The 25,973-nt window shown below is 35.2% G+C and overlaps 2 protein-coding genes across 8 annotated transcripts in view; one reads left to right on the top strand and one right to left on the bottom strand.

Moving 5' to 3' along the window:
* Window positions 1-298: 298 nt before the first annotated feature.
* On the bottom strand, window positions 299-16,403 carry LOC127862679 (transmembrane protein 59-like). Its single transcript, XM_052401921.1, has 6 exons — window positions 16,219-16,403; window positions 7,703-7,802; window positions 5,806-5,900; window positions 4,928-5,144; window positions 1,674-1,984; window positions 299-1,064 (listed from the first exon to the last, which is right to left on the bottom strand). The coding sequence occupies exons 1-6, from the start codon at window positions 16,363-16,365 to the stop codon at window positions 936-938; spliced, it is 999 nt and encodes a 332-aa protein (XP_052257881.1). The 5' UTR covers window positions 16,366-16,403; the 3' UTR covers window positions 299-935.
* Window positions 16,404-19,507: 3,104 nt separating this feature from the next.
* Window positions 19,508-25,973, top strand: part of LOC127862678 (uncharacterized) — an 89,653-nt gene continuing 83,187 nt past the window's right edge. For all 7 annotated transcript variants that reach the window (XM_052401917.1, XM_052401916.1, XM_052401914.1 and 4 more), the window contains exon 1: window positions 19,508-19,593. The gene's annotated coding sequence lies outside the window, so the exon portion shown is untranslated. The remainder of the gene's footprint in view (window positions 19,594-25,973) is intronic.

The raw sequence follows: 25,973 nt of genomic DNA, 5'->3' as shown, positions 1-25,973 counted from the left end.
TGTTATAATTACATATGTACAAGAACACAATCAGAATGATTAAGTAGATAAATGACAATCAATTTCAAGTTTATTTTTAGCGATGATAATATCAATCAAGTTTTTTATTAGTTGTTTACAGCAAAAAGAATACATATATTATTTTAATTGATATAGTCCATACAATAAGAAAAAACTGTATTAAATTCACATGAATTTTAAACTTATTTACACTTGCAAATGTGAAACATTTATATATACATACACACTGTTATACATATATACTGATGAAAAAAACATGTGTTGTAAACTGCAACATATAGAATATTGCTCTAAAATACACATGTTTATTGGAATGTGGGCAATAGCACAAAATGTGTATGTATGATCTTGTAACCTATATTGTGACATAAATACAATAACATAAAAAATATACATTTTATTTCTTTTTCAATGATATAAAATTATCAACTATTGGTTGTAATAGATTTATTTCCCACCTGACATAGAATTCAATGCAATACATAACAAATAATACGAAAAAAACACCTTCTTAAACAATTTTAATATTAATCAATCTGTATTTGACATATGTACAAAATAAGAGAGATTCAAAACTTTATATACCCACAATTTCACACCTACTCAAAAGATACACAATGAATTGATGGTAATTCTAAAAAATATCAAGAAAACAAAAATTCCCACATGTGACTAGGTAATGCGAAAAGCTTCATACATTCCATACAGTGAATACATCATACCATTAAATGACCAATTGTGCTTTATAGTAATGAGTTGAATAATTAATAAAAAGGATTTCATGTTTTTGCCAGACACAAATCAAATTAAAATCATTTCCAACCTCTTGCATGGTGCTGATATGTTTAACAGCGAGAAATTCATTTAACGAGAGTGTTGGGACTTTATTTCAATGAGCCTGAACTAACATCCAACTAGATCCTGTGGACACTGATCTTAATGGGCAGGAAAGACAACTCTGGCCTCACTTGTGGGTAGCATGGTTTAACTCCCTTGGCCAGCATCTCTGCAATGACTTCTTGATCCCCATTTATGCTCAGTTTCTGAAAAAAAAGTTGTTGTTACTGCTTTTGTGCATTCTTTTTAAACATAAATTCAATATAAGTATTGGTCTTAAGTTGAAACTACAAATTGGACTGAACATGGCGATCTATTTCAGCATAATTAACGAACACCATTACTTTTAGAAGTGTAGACATCTATTTCATATACTAGTAAACAGTGGCAATTGTGTACATAGGCAATATTCTCTCTCAAACAATTTAATTCATGTGATGGAAATGTTAATTGTATCCTTCTTAACAAATGCATATTACAGCATTTAAAACAGATAAAGTATTGTTTAAGTAAAATGCTTACAGATAACTTTCCAAACCAATGAAAATTGTTACTTGCAGTTCAACCAGCAAAGTGACCCTTAAGTGATATGATGTTTCAGCAAAAATAATTATAGCCAAATTAAAGAGTAGCACTACAATCATATTCCAGGTCTCATTTATTAGACAATAAAACTACAGTGCAGACAATGTCACCATACTGTCCTGTCACAATGCCACTTTAAATTAGCTTTATAATTAAGTTTAAGACAGATAGCTACTCCTTCAGCCGTCACATTCTGAGAAATAGTTATATTTACAAGCTAAATAACTAACCTTAGGCTCAGTGTACACCTTCTGTTCAGGCGCAGTAACGGCAGCAGACAGACACAGCCAGATCATAACGATAGCACACATCAACAGCAGCCAGCTTAGCAGTAACCTTGGCAACCCGGTCTTCGTGGCAACGCACGACAACCAGTCCATGTGGTCGTCATGGGGACCAATGCTGGCATCAATGTCACGGGCAGAGAGATGAATCAGGTCATCATCATTACGCTGAGCACCATAGGAGTGTGTTTTGAGATAGGGGGTCGCTGAGTTGTCCAGAGGCTTGATGTTTGTCTCGATGAAGCTGGCGGTGATTTCTGAAAGAAATAAAAAAGAAACACCGATTTTTACAAAGTGCTTTTAGTCACTCCCATAAAGTAAATCAGAATACATCAAACATATACTTTTTAAATTCACTTAATCACTGTCATAGTGGGTCAAATAATGCACTGGAATTGACTACTTGCTGTCCTAAGGTTTTTTATTTCAGTTGCAGACTTTGTATCCCAGATTTTGATTAATTCAGAAAAGCTGGTGTCTCAAAGAAAATTAAAAAATGTTTTATTACGTTCAAGTTTTTTTGGCCACATAAAAATATAGTGAATAAAGAATTAACACTTTTCAATAACAAACTATGGTTATCATATAAAAGATGTACAATGTCAATGGAAATGACACCATTAAAGGCATAATCTTGCTCTTTACTCTTCACTTTACTCTTTTCACACACACAAAATCATAATTTGATTTCTTAAACAAGAAGGCCATGGTGGCCCTGTATCGCTCCACTGCTGAAAAAAAGACTGAAACAAATATTCTCAGCATGTGCAAATACTTAAATATAGGCCCTATTTAAGCACATGTACACTTTTGTGACCCCCATGGGCTGGGTCAAATATAACCCCAGGGGCATAATTTGAGCAAACTTTGTAGAGGACTACTATATCTCACTACATACAAAATGTGGTAGCCCTAGGTCCTAGGGTTAAGGACAAGAATATTTTTAAAGTTTTCACAAAATAAGCAAGATATAAGCGTATATAATGTTCAATTTTGTGACCCGCGGGTCAGGGTCAAATTTGACCCAAAGGGCATAATTTGAACAAACTTGGTAGAGGACTATAAGATGTTACTGCATACCAAATTTGGTAGCCAATTTTGTGACCCCCCCCCCCCTCAAGGCAGGGTCAAAGTTGACCCCAGAGGCATTATTTGAACAAATTTGGTAGAGGTTTATTAGATGTCACTACATACCAAATTTGGTAGCCCTAGGCCCAATTGTTATGGACAGAAAGATTTTTAAAGATTTCACAAAATAGGCCCTATATAAGCGTATGTTCAGTTTTGTGACCCCCCGGGCAGGGTCAAATTTGACCCGAGGGGCATAATTTGACCAAACTTGGTAGAGAACTATTAGATGTCACTACATACCAAATTTGGTAGCCCTATGCCTTATGGTTAAGGGCAATAGGATTTTTATAGTTTTCACAAAATAGGCACTATATAAGCATATAATCGATTTAGTGGCCCACAGGGCAGCAGTGTTTTTTTTGGATGAATGATTCGGCGTTATTCGGCCCCATTCCCCCATCTTTAGAGTATATATTTTTCCCCCAAATATTTTTAAAATTCCCTTCTCGGAAGTGTTATTCAATTTTAATCAATACCTCATTTAAATACGTCTTTCGTTACGAATTTACTACATTTTTCCTGAACTGCATCCGCGTGTTTACTTTATTTTAGCCTTTACCGCAAACCGTACATAGTTCACTATCACGACTTTCGCTTTACGACATATACCGCAAACCATACGTATTCCAACATGTCGCACAACAACAAAAGCTATCGTAAAAAAATTGACAAATCTGTTTTAAATTGATATTCTTTTCAAACAAGTACAACTTAAAAGTCAGTCTTCTTCAAATACCGGCAGTGAAACGCCAGAAACGTCCGGTCAACAGAGTGTTGAAAGACTGTTTAGTTTGCTCAACCTGCTTTGCACGCCACAGAGAAACAGGCTTGGGGAAGCTACACTGGAGTCCCTGATCAGACTTTGTCTGCACACGGAGAGACTTGGTGAAAAGGAGGTCACCAGAATAATTGATAAATTCGCTGAAAAGCCCAGAAATGTTGAACTTTGAACATGAACATAACCTGTTTATGAATAAAAGAGTTTAAATTATGTTTTTCTCCCTCTGTATGGTGAATTATAGTGTTAAAACTTGATTTTGTACTGTTACTAGCTAAGCATAGAAATTTCCCCCATTTATCCTTTTACGCGCGAATTTTCCCCCTGAGGCCCCAAAACTGAAAAAAAACACTGGGCAGGGTCAAATTTGACCCCTGGGGCATAATTTGAACAAACTGAGTAGAGGACTATACAATGTCACTACATACCAAATTGTGTAGCCCTAGGCCTAATGGTTATAGACAAGATTTTTTTTAAAGTTTTCACAAAATAGGCATTATATAAGCATATGTTCAATTTTGTGACATCCCGGGGCAGTTTCAAATTTGACCCCAGGGGCATAATTTAAACAAACTAAGAAGAGAACTATTAGATGTCACTACATGGCAAATTTGGTAGCCCTATGCCATACAGTTATGGACAGGAAGATTTTTTAAAGTTTTCACTAAATAGGCCTTATATAAGCATATGTTCAATTTTGTGACCCTCGGGGCAGGGTCAAACTTTACCCCAGAGCATAATTTGAACAAACTTGGTAGAGGACTATAAGATGCCACTACATACCAAATTTGGTAGCCCTAGGCCCAATGGTTATGGACTGGAGATTTGTAAAGTTTTCACAAAATAGAACCTATATAAGCATATGTTCAATTTTGTGAACCCCGGGGCAGGGTCAAATTTGACGCCCCATGGGCATAATTTGAACAAATTTGGTAGAGGACTATTAGATGTCTCTACATACCAAATTTGATAGCCCTAGGCCCAATGGTTATGGACAAAAAGATTTTGATAGTTTTCACAAAATATGCCTTATATAAGCAAATTTTCAATTTTGCGACCCCCAGGGCAGGGTCAAATTTGATCCCAGGGGGGATAATTTGAACAAATTTGAAATAGGTTCACCCCAGAAACATTCCTGAGGAATTTCATCAGAATTGGACCAGTAGTTTAGGAGAAGAAGATGTTAAAAGGAAAAGTTAACGCACGGACGGACGGACGCACGCACGACGGACACAGGACCAAGATATAAGCCCCGCTGGCCTTTGGCCAGTGGAGATAAAAACACACGCACCATCATCATTCAACGTGTCCACACCACCTGGCCCCATGCTCATGACCTTGTACTGGGACGGTGACTTGACAACCATGACTGTGCCGTCACTGTTGCTCATGTACATGGTCCAGCTGACGGTTGCCTGGCTCACAATCGTGTTGAACATGCTGCTGTACACACCGTGTAGATAGGAGAAGGGGTCCACCAGATGAATGTGCTGCTCCCATGGGTCATCCTAGAAAACACAAGAGCCTTTATATCAGAAAAGGGGTTTAATTCACTGCACAGGCTAATCTGGACCACATGTTATGCACATGTATTAATTCGCATTTAACAGAGAGAGACTTAAATCAATACCTGGCTTTGGGCTGTTTCAAGAGCTTGCACTCTGAAATGCCTTATGTTCAGGTTTCTTACATGGAAAGTTGGTTTTGTCTGTGGCCAACTAAAACTAGAGGTTTGATCACAAATTTGTCAGCTATATTTAAGGGTTAATACCTCAATAATGTGCAGATCACTGGGTATGAAAATTGTCTTGCACATCATTACATGGTGATACCATACTGTGAAGTAATATTGCTTGAGAAATGTGAAAGTGTTTCAATCAACATACACACATGAATAACATTCGATGTTCAAAAACTGACAGACTTAACAATTTACAAACCAATAGAGTGACTTTTATATACCCACCTATAACTTTTTATACTCCAAATTTGACATGCAATGGAACATCCATACCATTTTCGATTTCAAAAGCCTCATAAATCCGCATTAACACAAATACTGGTAACATGTATTAAAACTTTGCATTCGTTTAAACAGACGGGACGCTATTGTTAAACTTAGCAAATTGTTAAATAATACGTGCACTGTTTTTCCTGTACTGTACATACCGCGAGCAGGTGTTCTATTGCAAAAGGCTTCTGACTCTGGCAGCCCAGTTTACAGGCCTCAAAGTCATCTTTGACTGTGTAGGCCTCCTGACAGGCTAAAACACAATCAGTCAACAATCAGGCTTTCATGTGCTCAGTAATAAAAATCTAGAACCATACTCATCAACCAATTTGTATACTTGAGAAGAAAGAATAGACTTAAAAACAACAAAAAAACATCCAGCATTTTAATAAACACTGACTATTTTTTAATATTCCAATTTAAACATGAGATTGCCAAGCAATATGGTCCCCTACTGGTGAAACTCCACCATTGTTGTCAGTAATTTTTAATATTTTTTTTTGCCATAGAAATCAGAATTTTTGACGTAGGCACAAAATGAAATGACGTGCATAATCTCCATATTGCCATCTATCCATGTTTCAAGTTTCATGAAAAAATATTAAGAACTTTTAAAGTTATCGCAGGATCCAGAAAAGTGTGACGGACTGACTGACTGACAGACAGGCAGACTGACAGACAGATGGAGTGCAAACCATAAGTCCCCTTCGGTTTTACCGGTAGGGGACAATAGTATTATTTATGATAAGACTCAAGTCTAAGATTTGTTTGGTGAATACGTGTCCTAGTATCAAATCAGGGACAAGTAACTATGCGCTGCTAACAATATGTATTTGGAAAAAAATGCAGACTGACAACTTAACAGCTTAGTCTAATACAGAGCTCCAGATAAGACATGTATCTGCATATTAATGTATTTCATAATTATTATAAACTAAAAATGTGTCCATAGGACACGGATGCTCAAACACATCCTTTCACCTGAAAACTCCACTCATGTTGGAAAAAAAAGAACCAAAATAGGTAATTGAGAAGGTTCTCATGCTGGTCAATATATATGAATTTATTAAGTCCAAGCTCTCTACCAGAAATACTTATCCAGTTAAACACAACACCAAATAACATAAAAGATATTGCAAATCAAGGATCACAGTTTTAATGGATTTATCTGCATATACTTTATAACAAAAATAAATAATATTCAGCATAGCTAAAAGTAAGTTGGTTAATGTTAGAAGCGATTGGCATGGTAAAGCCAATCAAATTAAAAAATAACTCATTAAAATAATGTCAACTGATACATCTTAATCACAAAAAGGCCGTTTTAAGCCAAAGAAATCTGTCTTTGTAGACATTACATAATAAAATGTAAGTCGCGATGTTTCTAATGACACTTCTTGAATGGTCATTCTTGATGAACTTATGGCTACAACGTTATATAAATTTTCACACAGTAGAAAAAAATAGTCCCATAATATATAGATATAAATTTTAATATTTTTTGGGGGAAAGAAAATTACCATTGGCTGATAGCAACTAAGCTGAGAGGGTGGCTACTAACAGACTGCCCAGATGGGTAGGAAAAGCTTGAGCCTCGCTAACTGCATATGGCATAAGAACTATCTGGCAAGGCACGCGTTTATTTAACCTTGCTAAAGTCCCCCCCCCTCCCCCCCGTTCTCACAGAGCTGCGACTTTACGACCATCATCCCGATCAAGTCACCAGCTGAAAAAGGTTTGGATTGGGGCGGATCGAGGCCGATCGGAGTCTAAATCGAGCAATTTGGCAAATTATGGTCTTCATTTTGACCGTACTATGATGCCCCTATATATATATACACAGAATATTGTTGGGCACTATCCCGCGTATAGCTCTCCGATCATGAAGACACTACCGCGATCATACTGCACTTATGAAGACTGCACTACGTTTCTCCTGCTATTTGTCACGATCGGCCACGCTTTGATTGTAGTAGACGCGGCGTCTATGTGTGAACGGGGGGTGGGGGTGGGGTGGGGGGGGGGGGGGGGTAAATCAAATATGCGCATACTCACAACTGATACAGACTTCAGTGGTGGTGTTCAAGTCATCATAGATGAATTCCACCATTGAGAAGAGCCGACATCCCCGGTTACAGCATTCCTCACTGCCACTCTAGTAGAGTAAAACGGGTAATGAATGTAGAGAAATGGACAGTGCATTAAGCTTAACAAACTACTATGGGTTATGAGGGGGGTATATTCCACTTTGGCTGTCCCTGGAAATTAAATATGATGAATAACATTATGTACATTATGCATCGACATTGCTAAGCATGAATTGTTTGTTTCTTATTTGGCACCAGTGTGATATAATTTTGTTGAAAAATTAATACCAGTAATAGGAATGGACAATGGAGCCATACAGCATTTAAATGTTACCAAGAAGGGTTATTGGGGATGCAGACACAGAAAACAGTTTTTCCTCTAAGTAACAGTAAAATTAACTTCATTTCTATTTCAACATGCAAAGTCGCAGCTAATGAATTTTATTTTATTTTCAAGTTTAATATTGTTATCTAAACATTAATAATTATAGTTAATTGTTATCATTGGGTATAATTTATTATTTGTAAGTGAAATTTCATGGAACTGGTGCATGATTTACCCAATACACGATTTCAAATTAGAGATTTTTGGATAAAACATGCAATTTCCAGTTAATATTTTGAGAATCTTTCAAAAATAATATTTAAAATAAAACAAGAGCTGTGTTTGTGAAACACAATGCCCCCTACTGCGCCGCTTTGAAGCCGCACAGCAGCTTTTTTAGAACAAAAATGACCTTTAACCTTGAAGGATGACTTTGACCTTTCACCACTCAAAATGTGCAGCTCCACGAGATACACATGCATGCCAAATATCAAGTTGCTATCTGCAATATTGCAAAGGTTATGACCAAGGTTAAAGTTTTGGGACAGACACACATATACAATGACAGACAGACAGGCAAAACATAATATTATATACCCCCAATCATTCAAAGGTGCTACAAAGCCACTCTCTTAACAATCTCACGTATTGTATTGTATAAGTTAAGTAAAAAAATGTATGGTGTTTTATTTCTCAGAAGAACTAAAGTGGAAGTGTTTCATTACGGGTTAAGCCCCAACCACCACTTCTGGTAAATATTGGTCTGCCAGAATACCTAAACTCGCTGCAGGATAATTAGAGCAGAGCGAGTCAAAATGCAAAGGCACCCAGAACAAGATGTGTTTGTGAAACACAATGTCCCCCTATATGTTGTTTGACCTTGAAGGATGACCTTGACCTTGTGAAGGATGACCTTGACCTTTCACCACTCAAAATGTGCAGCTCTATGAGATACACATGCATGCCAAATATCAAGTTGCTATCTTCAATATTGCAAAAGTATTCATAAAATAAGCGATTTGGGTCACATATATTTGACCTCTGACCTTGAAGGATGACCTTGACCTTTCACCACTCAAAATGTGCAGCTCCATGAGATGCACATGCATGCCAAATATCAAGTTGCTATCTTCAATATTGCAAAAGTATTTTTAAAATAAGCGATTTGGGCCACATATATTTGACCTCTGACCTTGAAGGATGACCTTGACCTTGACCTTTCACCACTCAAAATGTGCAGCTCCACATACACATGCATGCCAAATATCAAGTTGCTATCTTCAATGATGCAAAAGTATTCATAAAATGAGTGATTTTGGCCACATATATTTGACCTCTGACCTTGAAGGATGACCTTGACCTTTCACCACTCAAAATGTGCAGCTTCATGAGATACACATGCATGCCAAATATGAAGTTGCTATCTTCAATATAGCAAAAGTTATTGCAAAATGTTAAAGTTGGCGCAAACAGACCAACAGACCAACGGACCAACAGACAGGGCAAAAACAATATGTCCCCCACTACTATAGTGGGGGACATAAAAATACTTGTAGCCTGCAACACCAGTCTTGCTGAACTTAAGGAACATTTGATGCGTTTGTAGAAACCATCTTTGTATATCAGATAAATGATTTAAAGGACAATCATATTCAACTTAACTTAATCGGATAATTGCCTTTAAATGACGAAAATCCTTCAATATTAACTGCGGTAGAAACAAAAACAACACCACTGTCCTTAATTGTTGTTTATTTTTCCACCTGGTAGATTGGCAATAAATAGGTTTAACAGCCCTAAATTAAATTAGACATGAATATACAAAGATTTGACATACCATTCTGTTTTTTTTTCACAGTAACAATCAATATTGTATACAACAATTTAAATGAAATTTAAGACATCAAATAAAAAAATATCACAGTTATTTTCAAACACTGTCTGATTTTTTCATTAAGGCAATCAATTAAACTATACAAATTCAAATATTGTTAAAGTCTGAGTTTTACGTCATTTAATAATTCAGGGACTACCCAACAGGCGACTAGACTAAAGAGCAATAATTTCGCTCTAACTCCCGTGATTTCGCCCTACGAGCCCAGAAAAGCAAAGATCAAGTCGCCCGATTTTTTGAGTAAGCAAGACTGGAAAAGCGTAATAAAACTGCCCAATTATTTTTTGCAAAAGTGTGCTACCGCCCGCAGGTGATTAGCAAGTTTATTGTTTGTTGTTTATGCTATAACAACACACTCGTGCCTCTTCGCGGGTTCCGTAAGTTGTTTAATGATTACATGATAATTGATTGACCATCCGATAATTGCAGCTTTTGGCAGACGGCACGGTAAAAGAAAGTCGGCAAAAATAATTAAACAAAAAATTGATCAAAGGTCTATTAATTACGTAGATCCACAATTAAGTCCAGCGAGTTTTGTCAGTTTTTAATCCACCTATAATTAAGAGTAACACCCATCTTATATAAACTGGAATCACAGTTCATTTTATATTGTTCTGTAAATTTTGATTGATGGATTCATTTTATATTAAATTGTAAAAATGTAGCAAATGACTAAGTGGATTTGGTTTTCTCAAATCAGGAAGTGTTAATAGTGGTAAAAAAATGAAAGATTGATTTAGTTGATTAAGATGTAGACTCAGATACTGAGTTAACTCCTCAAAAGTAATTTGTATAAAACTTGAATCAGGCCAGTTTTGGACTGGTATGTGTGTGATGACAAAGGACTTTGGCATTGTTCTGTGTGTCATGAAGCCAAATAGGATACATATATTTCAGAAAAAGGAGAAGTCACTTCGCCCTATTTTTAAGGCCTAGGGTAGTCCCTGATAATTGTAGTGAAATAAGCCATAAGGTCACTCCCAATAGCCTTGCTGTTGGGCTAGCTCTTTAGCGACGCGGATAGTGTCCAACCAGGGATCATATTTTTTCGGTTTTGTTGGTCCTAGACCGATTGGGGTCATGAAAGACCGATTGAAAATCCCAAACAGTCGGTCCTATTCTGTTTGCTAAAATTCGCATGTCATGAAATCGATTACACAGTGAACATGCTAACACCCCCTATTTACATTCTTATCTCGATTAGGTGTGATATACCATTCGCTGCAGTCTCTAAACCGGTCAGGACCAGTTTATTGCATGTCAGGCGACTAGTATGACCCCAAGCAGCGAAGATTCGCGCGGTTGTGTATTAGTCATGCGTGAATAACCCGTGTCAATATCAATTGTTAATTTCATGGCTTATACCTAGCACACTAATTAATCGGTCTGTAATGTGTACTCGTCCACGATAAATCGTTGACAGTTACTTCGGAGATGGAAATCTTGATGTTATCCTCGTGGAAATTGTGCTTTTCATGCATGAAACAGTAAACTTTCATATAAACAAAGAAGAAAATAGGATATTCTGCAATAATTGTGGGCGGACCTTATACACTGAAAGCACGCGCTGTAACTAACCAAAACATGCCGATAAATTTTCCACCAGCCTAATAATCCGGCAATAAATGAAAGTCGCGGATCTGATTGACAGAACAGCCAAAAGTTATTTTATGGGCGGAACTTCACACAAGTACACAAGAAAAATAATATACATTGTATAAAGCTTTAGTAAAAATCGTGTTAGAATCGAAATAATTTGTGTACTTTATTGTTTGTTGTTGAATAACCACCACCGGAAGTTTAGATGCGTGGTATCAAATCACACAGATTAATAATATTGACAACGATGAAAAAAAGTCAGTTAAAACAGCACACGATACACGGAGCGTATATTGACTCATCTAGAGTCCGTGCACGAAACAACAATGAAATAGCAAATGATAAAACCAATTGAGAAAACTCGTATTTACTGTTTAAAAAAATGCCTAAGGGAATTTAACTTGTACTTTTATTATACCATCTTCGTGAATGGCAAAATCAATTGTATATATTTTAACGTAATTTGTCATGATTTCGGATATAATTTTCGGACACATTTTCCCCAGTTAAATCCAGACCGATTGATGTTGCCGGAAAATATGATCCCTGTGTCCAACTACCACTCTGGAGGTCACAGTTTCAATCCCCGTTGGCTCAGAATTGTTTTCTTTACAACCAAAGATTAATTCATACTGGCAGTAAGAGATGTTTTTGTCAGATTTGACAAGTAGGTGACACAGGTTTGTATTTAAACAAAATCCATAGGGCGCTAATGAAATACCATGAGTTAACTTGGTTTGAGTATAAAACATGTAATTTATTAAAGCGGGTATGTAGGATCTTGTCAACTATTTATTAATTAATATAAAATGTGTAAAAAAAACTTGTTATATACATATATTTCAATATAAACTAAAATAAAAGTTACGAAGAACATGTGTCGAAAAATGCTAAATAAGCCAGATATTTAATTCTGAAATTGAAAAGGGCTCTACAGCCAAATACGCCAGCATGTATATTATGCATGCACGATGTGAATCTAAATTTAGTTTAACCGTTCATTTGAAATTCCTGCAGTGATACCGAATCATACGACACACAAACACTTACTAAAAAGACGAATGCTTACAGTACACTCCACGCGTTTTCCCCAAAAAACGCGCTCCCTCCGCGGGTTTTTTCTGCTAGCGAGTGTTCATGCAGCGTTGAGAGAGCGAGGTGAACTCGATAAAACGCTCGGCGTTACGCCGCGTTTGCTAATTCCCACGGCGTGTATTACTTTAGCATAGTCGGTAAATGCAGACAATTTCCGTTCTTATCAGTGACCGCCGCGAACGCCGCGTTAGCAGTGTGCTACTGGGCATGCCAAAAAATAAAAACATTGTTATAATAAATTGTTTAAATACTGTAGTACATGTATAAAAAAGATAATTGTATAGAAAATTAATATGTATACAAATTATGTTTTTTAATTCACAGGTACGTCTACAATATGAATGAATATAAGACATTTGACAAATTAATATTTAAATCATAACACATATAAGACAAGAATAAATGTTCCGTAAAATTTCCAAATGAGAATAATAATAAGTAATCCGTAACACACTACGATTTTTAATGTTAACACAACGTTTACAAATGCTTCCAATATACAGTCATCATGTATATTTCCCGACAAAAGCGCGCGAAAATTATGCTGAAATGTACAAGGTATACTCCTGCAAAGCGTGCGTGTATTAATTTTTTTGACGATGCTGGAACAGCGTCGTCTAAGGTTTGATAACCAGTAAAAAAAATCTTCACAATGGGAACCTATGTAAAAGACCGAGCCAGTCCGATTGAGATAACTCGATTTTTCAGTTACTTCCCTTGGCATTCGCCACTGCGTAGGAGATTGCTCGTTGATTTTCATTGATAAAATTCTCCTAGCAGAGTTGTCGTTCGTGTTGATAAAGGTAAATATTAATAGAACAGCATATCCTGGGGAAACAGATTCAATAAGTGTATCAGAACGTTAATTTAAAATAAGTGATTTTACATCCATTTTATTTTTATGGACCAATGAAACAACTATATATTTTCTCTATTTTGTTTGATATTTGTTCTCGATTAAGTAAATAAATTGCGAATAAAACATGTAATATTAACTTTTTACGTGATCACAAAACTAAAGAATGCGAACAATTTCGAACCTGCAAATTGTAAACGCTGCACTGCTATGATATATATAGATATAACAACATTTGTTTGCGTAATTGTCCGTCACGTTCGCTTTTTCACCTTTACGACACCGGTTTGATTCCCGCTCCCGGCGCAATGTTATATTTTGTCTGTTTTGTGGTCACCATTCCGGACAGGTGTTTTTTCCGGATAATCACATCCCCTGCAGCATTTGACCATATAAAAAATTTAAAAGTATTTCAGTACAAAACAAATAGCTGGAAATTGCAGCTATCATTCAAAATTCCTCCCAACTGTCGCCAATCTAATCTTATTAAGTAGGAGTGCTGGACACACTCCGGGTCCCAACATTATGCAGCCTCAGCGCGGAGGTAACTCATTACCTTGGAAAAACACAAATACACAGACTGGGTGCAGCCAAGGCGCGTATAGACTCAAACAAGGCAACAAACTCAAGTGCGGGCACAATCATTTAAAATTTACATATTGAATACGCTATTCTAACAGAAATTACACAACAACCTAAGTGTACATACCATGTTTGATATTTCGTTCGATTGTTAGATTTCAGCATATACATGTATAAGGTCATTTCGCTATTAGTTAACTTATCCATATGTTCATGGACGAACTCGGATAGTCAAGTGCTCATACGATTGAGCTCACATGGTCCGGCTATGTGCTCATACCTACTTTCGAGAATCATCATGAAGGTATTGCCATACTTAATGAACAAGAATGTGACCCGCCTCCCAGTTTCGCTCAATGGGTCAAGTTACCCACGGGTACTACTTCCCCGTACCCCTAAACTTTTTTCGTACCAAAAATGTTTTGTACGCAAAATTTTTTTCGTACCAAATTTTTTTTCGTACCCAAAATTTTCGTACCCAAATTTTTTATCGTACCCAAATGTTTGTATCAACAAACACAATTGTGGTGATATAGATAGACTTAAATTGATGTTTTATATCCATCCTCTTCAAAAGCATCGTCACACCAGTACTGTCAGTACTTTGATTATACAAACTTTATAGCGCAGAGAACATTGAATTTTGTTGATTTCGGTTAAAAGTTTCTTTGGTATTTTTTAACAAAATTATATCGCGAATAAGTTGATATTTCCTCCAAAATAATTTCAAATCATACACGCCGAATCTTTATCGTTACGGTATTTTAGTAGAGTAATTATTTTGACAGTAATTGTACTGTAAACTGATTAAAGAAGACATCTGGGCGGAACTGGATTTTATGTGTTTGACGTTATGAAAACATGCAAAGCTTGTCTACTGACCTATTGTGTAGACTGCTGTCTGCGGTGTTTTGACAAAAGGGATTAACATGTGTGAATGTCACTCTGCCGATTTGGTCCATAATTACTGGTAAACATTGATTTGAATGTCGACGCAACAAGAATACAACTGTGAATATTAAATGCAACTATCAACTCAATAGTTACCACCTTCTTTTAGCAATCAATGGAATAACCTAACTTCAAAAAGAAAATAATTGCATTAGCGAGCAGAGAATTGACTTTGTTCCGACAATTAAAACCATTCCTTATGCATTCGTTGAACGTGTTTACTTGAGTAAGTTATGCCTTTAGACAGGAAGCGGCTTTTGTTTGATTACGTCAAACTATCAATTCACACAGATTTTCAAGATTTTTAGGGTCCTTGGTCATTTGTTTACATGTTCAGTATAGAAAATAACCTGCTAACATGAAAACTTTGGATTCAATTATCAAAATAAAAACAATGTTGCAAACTGTGTTTATATTTATTGGTAAGTATTAGTTAAAAGGCGACGTTTTGTTTGTTGTAAATCAACGAGTTTTCTATACAACAACAACTACTTCTACAACCACATCGGGATCGATCTATCTTGGTTGTTTTTTTTAATTGTAAATATTATACTACATGTACATGTATGTACTTGAAATAAATGTAATTTTATTTGAAAATTAGGAAGTCAAACAAAATTAAATTGATTGTTATCTCGTAAAACGTGGAGTTTCCCCTGCGTTGCCAACGTCGAGGGCCGCCGCGTCGGCTTATCAGTTTTGCCGATTGTTAACCGCCGCATCCAAAATCATGCAAACGCCGCGTCTGGCGGGATTTTCTTAATCTCCCTCCAGGTCAATCACTGCAGAGTATGGAGGGAAATTGGGGAAAACGCATGGAGTGTACTGTAGGTTATTGTAGGAAAATATGTACGAAATATCTTCGTCACACTAGGCTCGGGGCGCTAATTTGTATTTGCTGCATTTTTATGAAATTCATCTTAATGTATCATTTTTCTTGCATATTGTGTTTTATTATAACATATTTGTATCAATATATTACAATTCAACCATACATGCCAGACGTCCCGATCTCGGCGGGACAGTCCCACTTTTGGGCCCTTTGTCTCGGCAAAGTTTAGAAAATATTGCTCCTTAATTATAAGTTTTACTATTTAGACTTTACATCTTTGACTTGAGTGTATGATTTGACAAAATTGTAAATGAATTGAAAAACAGTCAGATATGTATATTAATCTAAACCTTTTCGAAAGTATGAGGCGTGAATGTATTTTTGCAGGCTTGTTTGCACGAAGAGACGTCATCTAATATACTGTCAAACACGTCGCAGACTGTAGATGGGACCAAAACAAACACAATCGCCCCAAAACAAAACAATTTAGTCGCCATTTTGTTGAGTTGTGAATTTGCAAGTCACATGACCAATTTTGCGGCTACAAACTACTAATGGGTGCCAATTAACTCACTCCATGGCCAAATCGCCCAAGGACCAGTCACCACAAAAATATGGTGAACTCGCCTCAACTTTAAAGTGATATTATGGACATCTAACAGTGTATTGGTGTCTATCGCAACCGTAGTTTATTTTTGGTGTTTTCACTTCGTATACACTTATATGTGTTAATGCAGCATCAACATACTAAAACAATACCCCGGAACAAAGACCTAGAATAAATTTATTTATTCTAGGTCTTTGCCCGGAAAGAGAAAAATAATGCATTTGAATCTCAACCGTACTTTCGTTTGTCATGTACGATGTGATACTAAATTTAGTTTTAGTGCAGATTCGTTCATACGACACAAAGACACAATTTTGTTTTACGGATCATTTCGGCTTACAGGACTCACCAGTCATGTAAAATATCGAATATAAAATATAGTTTTATAAACCACTGGTAGCAAGATGAGTTGCAGATAATTGGTCAGTAACCACATTTTAACTAACTCTTTTGACCTGTTAATTCTTTTCAGCTCAATTCAACAGTGAAAAATGCCCATAATATAACTTGAAGGAAAAACTCGCCCAAAACAGGAAGACAACTCGCCTCAATTTTATTTTCGTATATATCAAATTGTTTTTGATTGAAATTATTTTATCTGAATAACAAACTTTAAAAAGCATCCGGCAATCCTTCCGTGCTGAAATGTGAAAACATCAAACTACCAATCATCTCAGAACTTGGCATACATGTTTTTAAAAATTAACCAGTGAATACGATGTCTTCTTTTAACACGGGGGGGGGGGGGGGGGGGGGTGAGGGGAGAGTTAACGATGCGAAGATTAAGGTTAACTAGCAAAATGTTCTTATTTGATGCATATCGTACACGAAATATTGAAATATTGTCTACATGATTGACCTTTCTATCAGTGGTTTAAAGAAAAAGAAAAAAGTAAAGTAAAATAGAGAAATGAAATTATATAAAATAAGAATACTATTTTAATTGACTATTTTTATGTGGTGTGTAAAGGCGGTATGGATATGAACGCTCCTATCCATGCACTGAGGTCGAGAATTTGGCGTGTGAGTCTCTGTAAAATAAATAAATCAGCACGCTTACCCATATGAAAATACAATTTATAATCACGTTGTATGCCAATAAATGTATAAACAAACTTAGAAAAGGACCACGATACAATGTTGCACGCACAATAGTGAATAATTGACGTTTGAAGTTAAAGATATAAAGATTTAAAAAGTTTAAATTTTAAAAATAAAAATAAGCTCTTGTGACATAAGAATGATACAGACCGTAACGAGGTTAACAGCTATGCAAAAGAGGCGCCAAAAGATAATTAATGTTCATTTTTCCCTAGCGATAAAGGCGGAGATGGCGTTTGAATGAAATGGTATTGGACGGCACGACGAAAAAATCGAGAGCTAAAGCCTACCATAAAAAACTTTATGCATAGATGATCTAAATAGACGTTCAATATCCTACATTAAAGGAATAGTTATAAATGAGAGAGGGATTCATATTGGGGGAGGGAGGTGGATAATTGTATATGCATATGGTCCTATTGTAGACCGTTTGGGCCGCAACCGAACAACTAGCATATGGATTATTAACAGCTAAAAAAACACGTGACGAATCTCACTGCGTATAAGCTTATAGGTATACAAATAAATGTATATATGTATGTCATCATATCTTAATACCATAAACAAAGATGTTATAACTGTGATGAAAGTGTATAACTACCAGTGTATTACAATCCGACTGTCTCAATCTAGACATTGTTTTGTCGTTGTATGCCAACAAACATGAAATGTGGGTTTATGATTGGATGTGGTTTGATTATGGAGGGAGGAAAGTGATTGATGCATAAATGAAGAACGAATGCGTAAATGATGAGTAAATAAATGCAATACCGAATTTATGTACGATTGAAATAAACTATGAAAGGGAACTATGAAAAACAAAACAAAACGAGAAAACGCACTTTCTAAAATGCAAGAGTTTATATCCGAATAAGACATGTTTAAAAATCTTTATTTCGCTTTCAAACTGATACAAAAATCAAATCATGCTGCAAAGGTCGCTCCTGAAGGCAGTGCCGAAATCATGTTTATATAATGTTTTCGTCGTAGCTCTCTGCGTTTACTTTCGACCTATATTGGAAAAATATTTGTGCGGCAAAACTGAGCGCTAATCAAATAGGGCAAACTATCTTAATTTAGATAATGCAAACATGCTGCAAATGTTTAGTTTAAACATATTTATTCATTTCGTAATCATACAATTCAATACATTGTTGCAAGGTAAGAAATTCATGGATTAGAAAACAAGCGTACAGCTTATATTAATTATTTTCCATGGTGGAGTTGCAAATGTTTATCGTGTTACAATAAGATTTGAAGCTTTTAATATTATTATCTTTTTTATGTATAACCAACAAACTCGAACTAAATATATTTTTTTGTCACAAGTTTCGTCCGTTTATGGTTTAATAATAATGTTATGGGCGTTTCTATCAGCGCATTCTGCCCTTAGGGTTTAAGGTAGATACAATATATAGCCTTTCTCGGAATCCGTAATTTCTTTGTGCGAATGAATCATGACTAGCTGTCAGTGATAATAACTTTTTTTTTCTAAAAACAAATGCCAATTTATGAGTGGTCAATTGATATACATTTATATTTTTAAAGACGATGAAGAAATAGCAAAGTGGATGGATTTTCTATTTTGTTGTATCCGTGTTTAAAACTTGTATGGTACGTTCTACTGATTCGGATACCATGAGCTTATTCAAAATAACTTCTCAAGGGTTCTCATGTGTTACCGGTACATTTGGAATCGTACAAAATTCCTTAACAAAGTTTTCTTAAATAACGCCCCTTCGGTACAGAGTTGCCATGCCCATGTAACGTAAACAATTTGTCAAAGATTACCGAGAGAACTCTCACCACGATATCCTCCCTGTAACGCGATCTCATAAGCAATGCTCGGAACCAGTCAAAACACACCGCGGTGATAGAATACCGTCATGACTTGGTGCGTGTAAACTTTGTTTTATGTAAAAAGTGTTTTTATTGGTCAAACTACGCATATCATGGTTGTTGTTGTTTGTTTAACAATGGCTGACGGAGTCGTATGATAAATTCGTCGTAAAGAGACGTAAGTTTGTTTGTCCTTTAATCCTTATCATTGAAGTTTTTAAAAAAGTTAAATGTGTTTATGTCATATATTTCCATTTGTCTTAATATGTGAATAGTCACTTTGTAATTTAGATTAAGGTTAGGGTGACCAAATATTTTCTGAAGTCTGAAGACATGATTTTTTGTTCAAATCCGCATTCCAACAAAGAGTGAAATATAAAGTTCATTCACAAAATCAAAACCTTTTATAGTAGTTGAGTATTTGTCACATTCAAAGCATACTAGTTTACGATTTCAATAAAGAAACTTTACAATTAAAGTACTCCTATAAATAGGAGGTCGATTTACATCGACCTCATATCGTTTAACGTTATTTTGCAATAGCATCGTTCCGACATGAATTCATGTCGGAAGCTTTAACGGCATCAAATTCATATAACAGCACAAAATAATCATGCAATAAATTATTAAACATGCAATATAAACATTATTTTACTAATTGCATTAGAAAAATGTTTATACAAACTTACAAGTAATGATAGTCCAGACCTTTAAACACTACCACTGTTCAAATTCCATATTGTTGCCATATAGCACTGTGTAAATTGAAAGTTGCATAATGTTACCTCATTGGTCGGTTATAAATACATTGTTTCTCTATATATAGTATTCGATTTAGACGAAAATAATAATTTACGTGGAATGTCATATTAGTTTTCCATTAAAACTTTGATCTTGCCGTGTGTTTATGGACGTTATTAATTATGTTATACTTATTTTTGTATTTCATTAAGAATTAGAACGTGTAGCCCTTTTTGGTAACTGTTTTTAGCAAACGATTCGCGGCTTAATAAAACACGGAAAATAGTTAAAGCGACACTTTCGTTTAAAGGTTTAATGTGAACAATATTAAATGAAACCTTTTTGGTATTAATATATTTTATTGACATGTTAAATTCGATACTTGAAAAGGTGTTTAGTCTTTAAAAAGATGTCGCTGATATTGTTAATTTCAATAACTGTTAATATGCTTAATGTTGTATAAGAAATTGAATAGTTTCACTGAGTTGTATTCACGCCTAAAATCCGATATCGTAAAACGCGCAACGGTTAAGAATAAGGTCTGAATAAGTTTAAGTATTCAAATTCGAATATCAGCAGCTGTGCCAGCTGGGAAGCCCCGTTTTGGATTTAACAACCGGAAGCGAAACAACATACTTTTTTAAGTCTTGCACTTAGACTCCATGATCACAAGTATAGGTCCCTGCTGTGGCGTATGACACCATAGTGTTATTTAGTATTGGTCGGCACAGTATCTGATCATAACGAGATAATTGGTTTGTGCTGAACACAGGGGCAATAAAACCACAGATCTATCAATAAACAAGATTATTGAGATATCTTTTATTGAACACCGCGATAAAAATGCTCAAACCACGGACTCTAGATTACACGGATAAGAAACATGGCAACATTCTCAGAATCATCACTGCTATATGTGTAATCACCTAACAATTCGTCTAAAAGTAAAAATAATTTATATATTTGAGTTGAAGACGATGTACTGTTGTATAAGTCTGAATAAACTATCTGTCTGCCTGTCTACATGTAAATCTAAGCCGTCATCGTCCCAGTGAAAAAAATCTGATTTTGAATAGTTGGACATGATGCCCTGATGTCAAAATACGAAATGACCCGCGTAACACCGACCGTGATTTTCAAGAATCTTTAATAAATTGATAATTTAAGTTAAATAACATTTCATATAATTATACATAATTCCCTCGTTGATAATTAACAGCAAACGTTGAATGTTTTTGACACCCATTTTATTTCAAGTATCCATGTAAAGCCGAATAAAATCGAGAGGGTCCGCTATATACGCTGTTTATCATAAATTTAACACCCTTTCTGTGTTATAAACAAGAGCTGAAATCGTTACGGTAATTTATTAAGATTTATTTATAATAAGCTTTATTGATATGTTTCGTGAACAAAATACTACAATATATTCCATAAAAAATATAATAATCATGGCAAAGGAAATTCAATGGCCGGTTTCTAAGCAAAAGCATAATCGCCAAGACCGTAGCATCAGTTCAGTGCGTTAGGAACGCGCGCTACTTTCTTCCGCCTTCATTCCTTAATTACTTTTGTTTTTAAACTTTTTTCTATCGTAAACAGAATTCTATTCTTCTAAGCAAGATCTAATTTTTAAAACTGAACTCCAAATATAAACGCTACAAATTGGTATTAAGTACGAACATGTCAACCGTAAATCTAGATTCTAAAACTCCAAAACGGTATGGTATTTGCAAAAGTTAAAGTTATAACTCGCCGGGCTGTCGAAATCAGAAGAAAAACTTAATATATATTTATATATCTGTTTACTACGTAACGTTGGCTCTCTAATGATATATAATTTGTCAAAATCGGCCGAGAAATGAAACTAGAATTCAACAAAAGACGTTAGTGGGTACATCAAAATGTATAACCTCGGCGCTTCGCTGTACGCTAATTGTACAAGATCGATAGCCATAACACGGTAAAACGCGCAGTGGTAAAACATAAAATGTGTATTTCTTGTGTTTATCTCGCTATAAATCCATTAATAACAACGGGAGTATACTAAAACGTATATTTTTTGAAAGAGGGATTAATAAGCAAAAAGATAACGTATAAACCAATAAAATCGGATGAATAGTTTTTGCATAAGATTGAATTTACTACAGTAAGGGTCAAATACTCGATTCATCTCCTATCAATATACACTCCGTGATACAACTGGTAGTTTTAACACACACATATAGGTTTCATTTAATTAAAGAGTACAGAAAGCTAAAAAGTGATGTGGTTTGTTGTACAACAACAATTGGTTATGTGTAACCTATTCAAAAAATAATTTCGTTCAAGATAATTCAATGTGATTCTATAAACGACAAACACACTTCGTGTGTTGTGTATGTTTATTTTTAAAAATGTACATAACTGGTTTAAAAGCACAATTTTTACACATTTAAGAGGTAATCGCTCACATTTATGTCTAATTAATGATAATTTTATGCATAAGCAAAGATTAACGAGAAAAACTGAAGTTTAAGTTGAACTCAATTTGCTATAGGAAAACGACGGTAGCCATTTAGACGTAAGCGGGGTAGCTTACGTCTAATTATTTGGACTACAATTAAAGCATCCTGTATTCTTGGAATGTTAGCATTAGGCCATAATAAAAAAGGTCAGATTCTGGTCTCCTTGGGAAAAAAAACAGGGTCGGTTGGTAGGGAATTTTTTTTTTGTTTTTTTTGGGGGGGGGTACTAAAATGAAAGGCTACTAAAGCTTTTAATAAGAAATACATAGATAGATAGATAGATAGATAGATAGATAGATAGATAGATAGATAGATAGATAGATAGATAGATAGATAGATAGATTGATTGATAGATTGATAGATTGATAGATGATAGATAGATAGATAGATAGATAGATAGATAGATAGATAGATACATACATACATACATACATACATACATACATACATACATACATACATACATACATACATACATACATACATACATACATACATACATACATACATACATACAAATAGATAGAAACACAAAATGAGCTAAGAAAGTGGGTAAAAACGAGGTATCAGATCGAAACAGATTCAAATTGAACTGGTCAGCAGCTTCCTCACAAATTAAAGGTTGCAAGTACACATAAGCAAATATAAAACTGACAAGCACAACAAGTACACATAAGCACATAAAAAACTGACAAGTACACATAAGCATATACAAACTGACAAGCACAGCAAGATTATATAAGCACATATAAAACTGACAAACACAGCAAGTACATATAAGCCCATATAAAACTGACAAGCACAGCAAGTACGTATAAGCACATGTAAAAACTGACAATCACAGAACACCGAAGGTAGTTATAGATTTAAGGTAAAAGCAGATTACATGCCAAACAAAATAATAGTGAAAAATGTTCCTTAGCCTTAGCAAATATATACAAAAATGTCACTTTTGCTCATACACATCAATAGAGGCCCTCAATGGGGTACACAAAACACTTTCTTCACATTTACAGTACTGTTTCCAGAAATTGTTCATCAGTAGATTGATAATAAAGTCAATTTAAGAGATATGAGATATTTAAAAGAATACCAGGGGATTTCAGCCTTATATTTTAACAGGGGCATATTAAAGGCCCCTTCCCAATTTAAAATTTCTTTAAAATCATGCAGTTTTCCCAAAAATCCTTACTTACACCAGCTTTTTCATTTCATAAATCAGTAATTTTAGCGACCTGCAGGGTGAGTAGGCCTGACAATCCACTCGCCCTTCAATATAATCTTCTTCTCAACTGGAAAAACAGCACTCGCGTGGTCGGTCAAGTATTTAACAAACTTTACTCGCCTTACCGTCAACTTCACTCGCAAATTCGAGCGGTCGAGTGCATTTTTCAAGGCCTGGACATACAAATAAATTTTTTTGCTAACAAATCATTTCACTATTTGAAGACAAGTAAAACTGTCTTAAGGTAGCGCACCCATAATGATTTCCCGCGATTTCTTCAAAGATTGAAGAGCCTGTGTAAAGTTGCCATAGCCGAGTCAGGTTAAGGCGATAGACTTGAAATCCTTTAGGCTTTTCCCGCACAGGTTCGAATCCTGCCAACAACGCATACTTTTTGCGATGCGTTTTTATTTCTTTTCTAATGTAATTTGATTTAACCATACATGCCATAATTTTTTAGGTCCAAAGCGGGACATTCCATAAAAAATTGTCAGGACATTTGACCAAAAAGCAGGACACCTAAGGCTAAAACGATCTATCATTCCACCTTTACTATAGTCAGTATAGTACTAACTAAAACTCTTGATACTTTTATTCAAGACATAAAATATCTGATATGAAGCATGAAATCTAAAACATAACAATAACAGTTTTATTAAATAAGACAATAGCAAACAACAAAGATGATATTCATCTTTTTAAGAGTACAAAATCTAGAACATTCAACAATACTCATTATATTAATTTCAATGACAAACATTGACGCAGGGGAGGCTATCCAGTAGACTGAAAGTACGGGTTACAGTACACTATCTACCGAACAGTTACATCAGTTACACACGGAATGCGCGGCCGTACAAATCTCCAAGGTAGGGTTTTGGTTGAAGCAAACCGTCTTAGTGTTCATTTTAACTCTCAACAACGCCTCAACCGTTTTATGTCCCAGATTTTCTCTTTCTATATACACAGATTAAACTGAATTGTGAATTGTCAGGCGCTGTAATGGGGTAGTGTCATACTGTCATGAATAACAACACGTTGTTTTTATTACAATAACACAAGGCAAGATGGGTACCACTTTTACTGTTTGTTGCGATGTTTTTTAAGCATGTATCCATGCGCAGTTTGTTACTTGTCAATTGTCGCGGCTTAATTGGAGTAGGGTCAAACTGTCATGCATAGCACCTCGTTGTTTTTAGCTTAATTGGAGTAGGGTCAAACTGTCATGCATAGCACCTCGTTGTTTTTATTACCATTACACCCAATTACACTAGACAGAATGGGTATCACTTATTGGACTGTTTGTTGCGATTTTGGTATATTGCTTTGGATTATCCCGCTATATTGGAACTAAACATTGAATTTAAAAGACTTATTAATGACGTAGAGTTAATTTTACAAAACAATTGTTTTGTAAACCGTTTCAAACAAATACAAAAATAAACACATTTTCAACATTTATTTCATTATAATACAACTATCGATAGCAATAAGCGACCACTATCTTGAAGAACACCATGGTGTGAATGCCTGATCAAATCAATAATTAGCCGATAAATCGCTGATAAGGTGTCATAAACAACACTGGTACACACGATAAGTAGAATCAGATTGTTAATTGGGGGCAATAAAGGGATTAGCGGTGGTAAGTGCTAGCGAAACAGAGCTTGAATAGCGAATTTTATTGGGAACCTATAGACCTTACATCGTTTTTTACGAATGTTGGGACAAATCGTCTCATGGTGGGACGGCGGGACAAAGGGCCCCAAAGCAGGACTGTCCCGCCGAGATCGGGACGTATGGCATGGATTTAACATAGCATATAAGCTATGTTTATTGTTAAATATGTTGCAATTTTTATGCACATTCTTCAATTTTTAAAATTAAAACAACGTTATGGCTAAATTGGGTGATTTACTGCTGAAAATACAAATCATACATGTTGAATTTTTATTTTATTTAAAAAAGTAAACAGTAAATATGTCTATTTCTTAGTATTTTTGCTGTATATAGTGTATATATAAAAACTAAGTTCAAAATATTACTTAAATGATACTATTTTGAATTTTATGACACTTTGTTTTT

Source organism: Dreissena polymorpha, chromosome 16 (genome assembly GCF_020536995.1).
Source record: "Dreissena polymorpha isolate Duluth1 chromosome 16, UMN_Dpol_1.0, whole genome shotgun sequence".
NCBI lineage: Eukaryota > Metazoa > Mollusca > Bivalvia > Myida > Dreissenidae > Dreissena > Dreissena polymorpha.
This window is presented reverse-complemented; position numbering and strand designations above follow the sequence as displayed.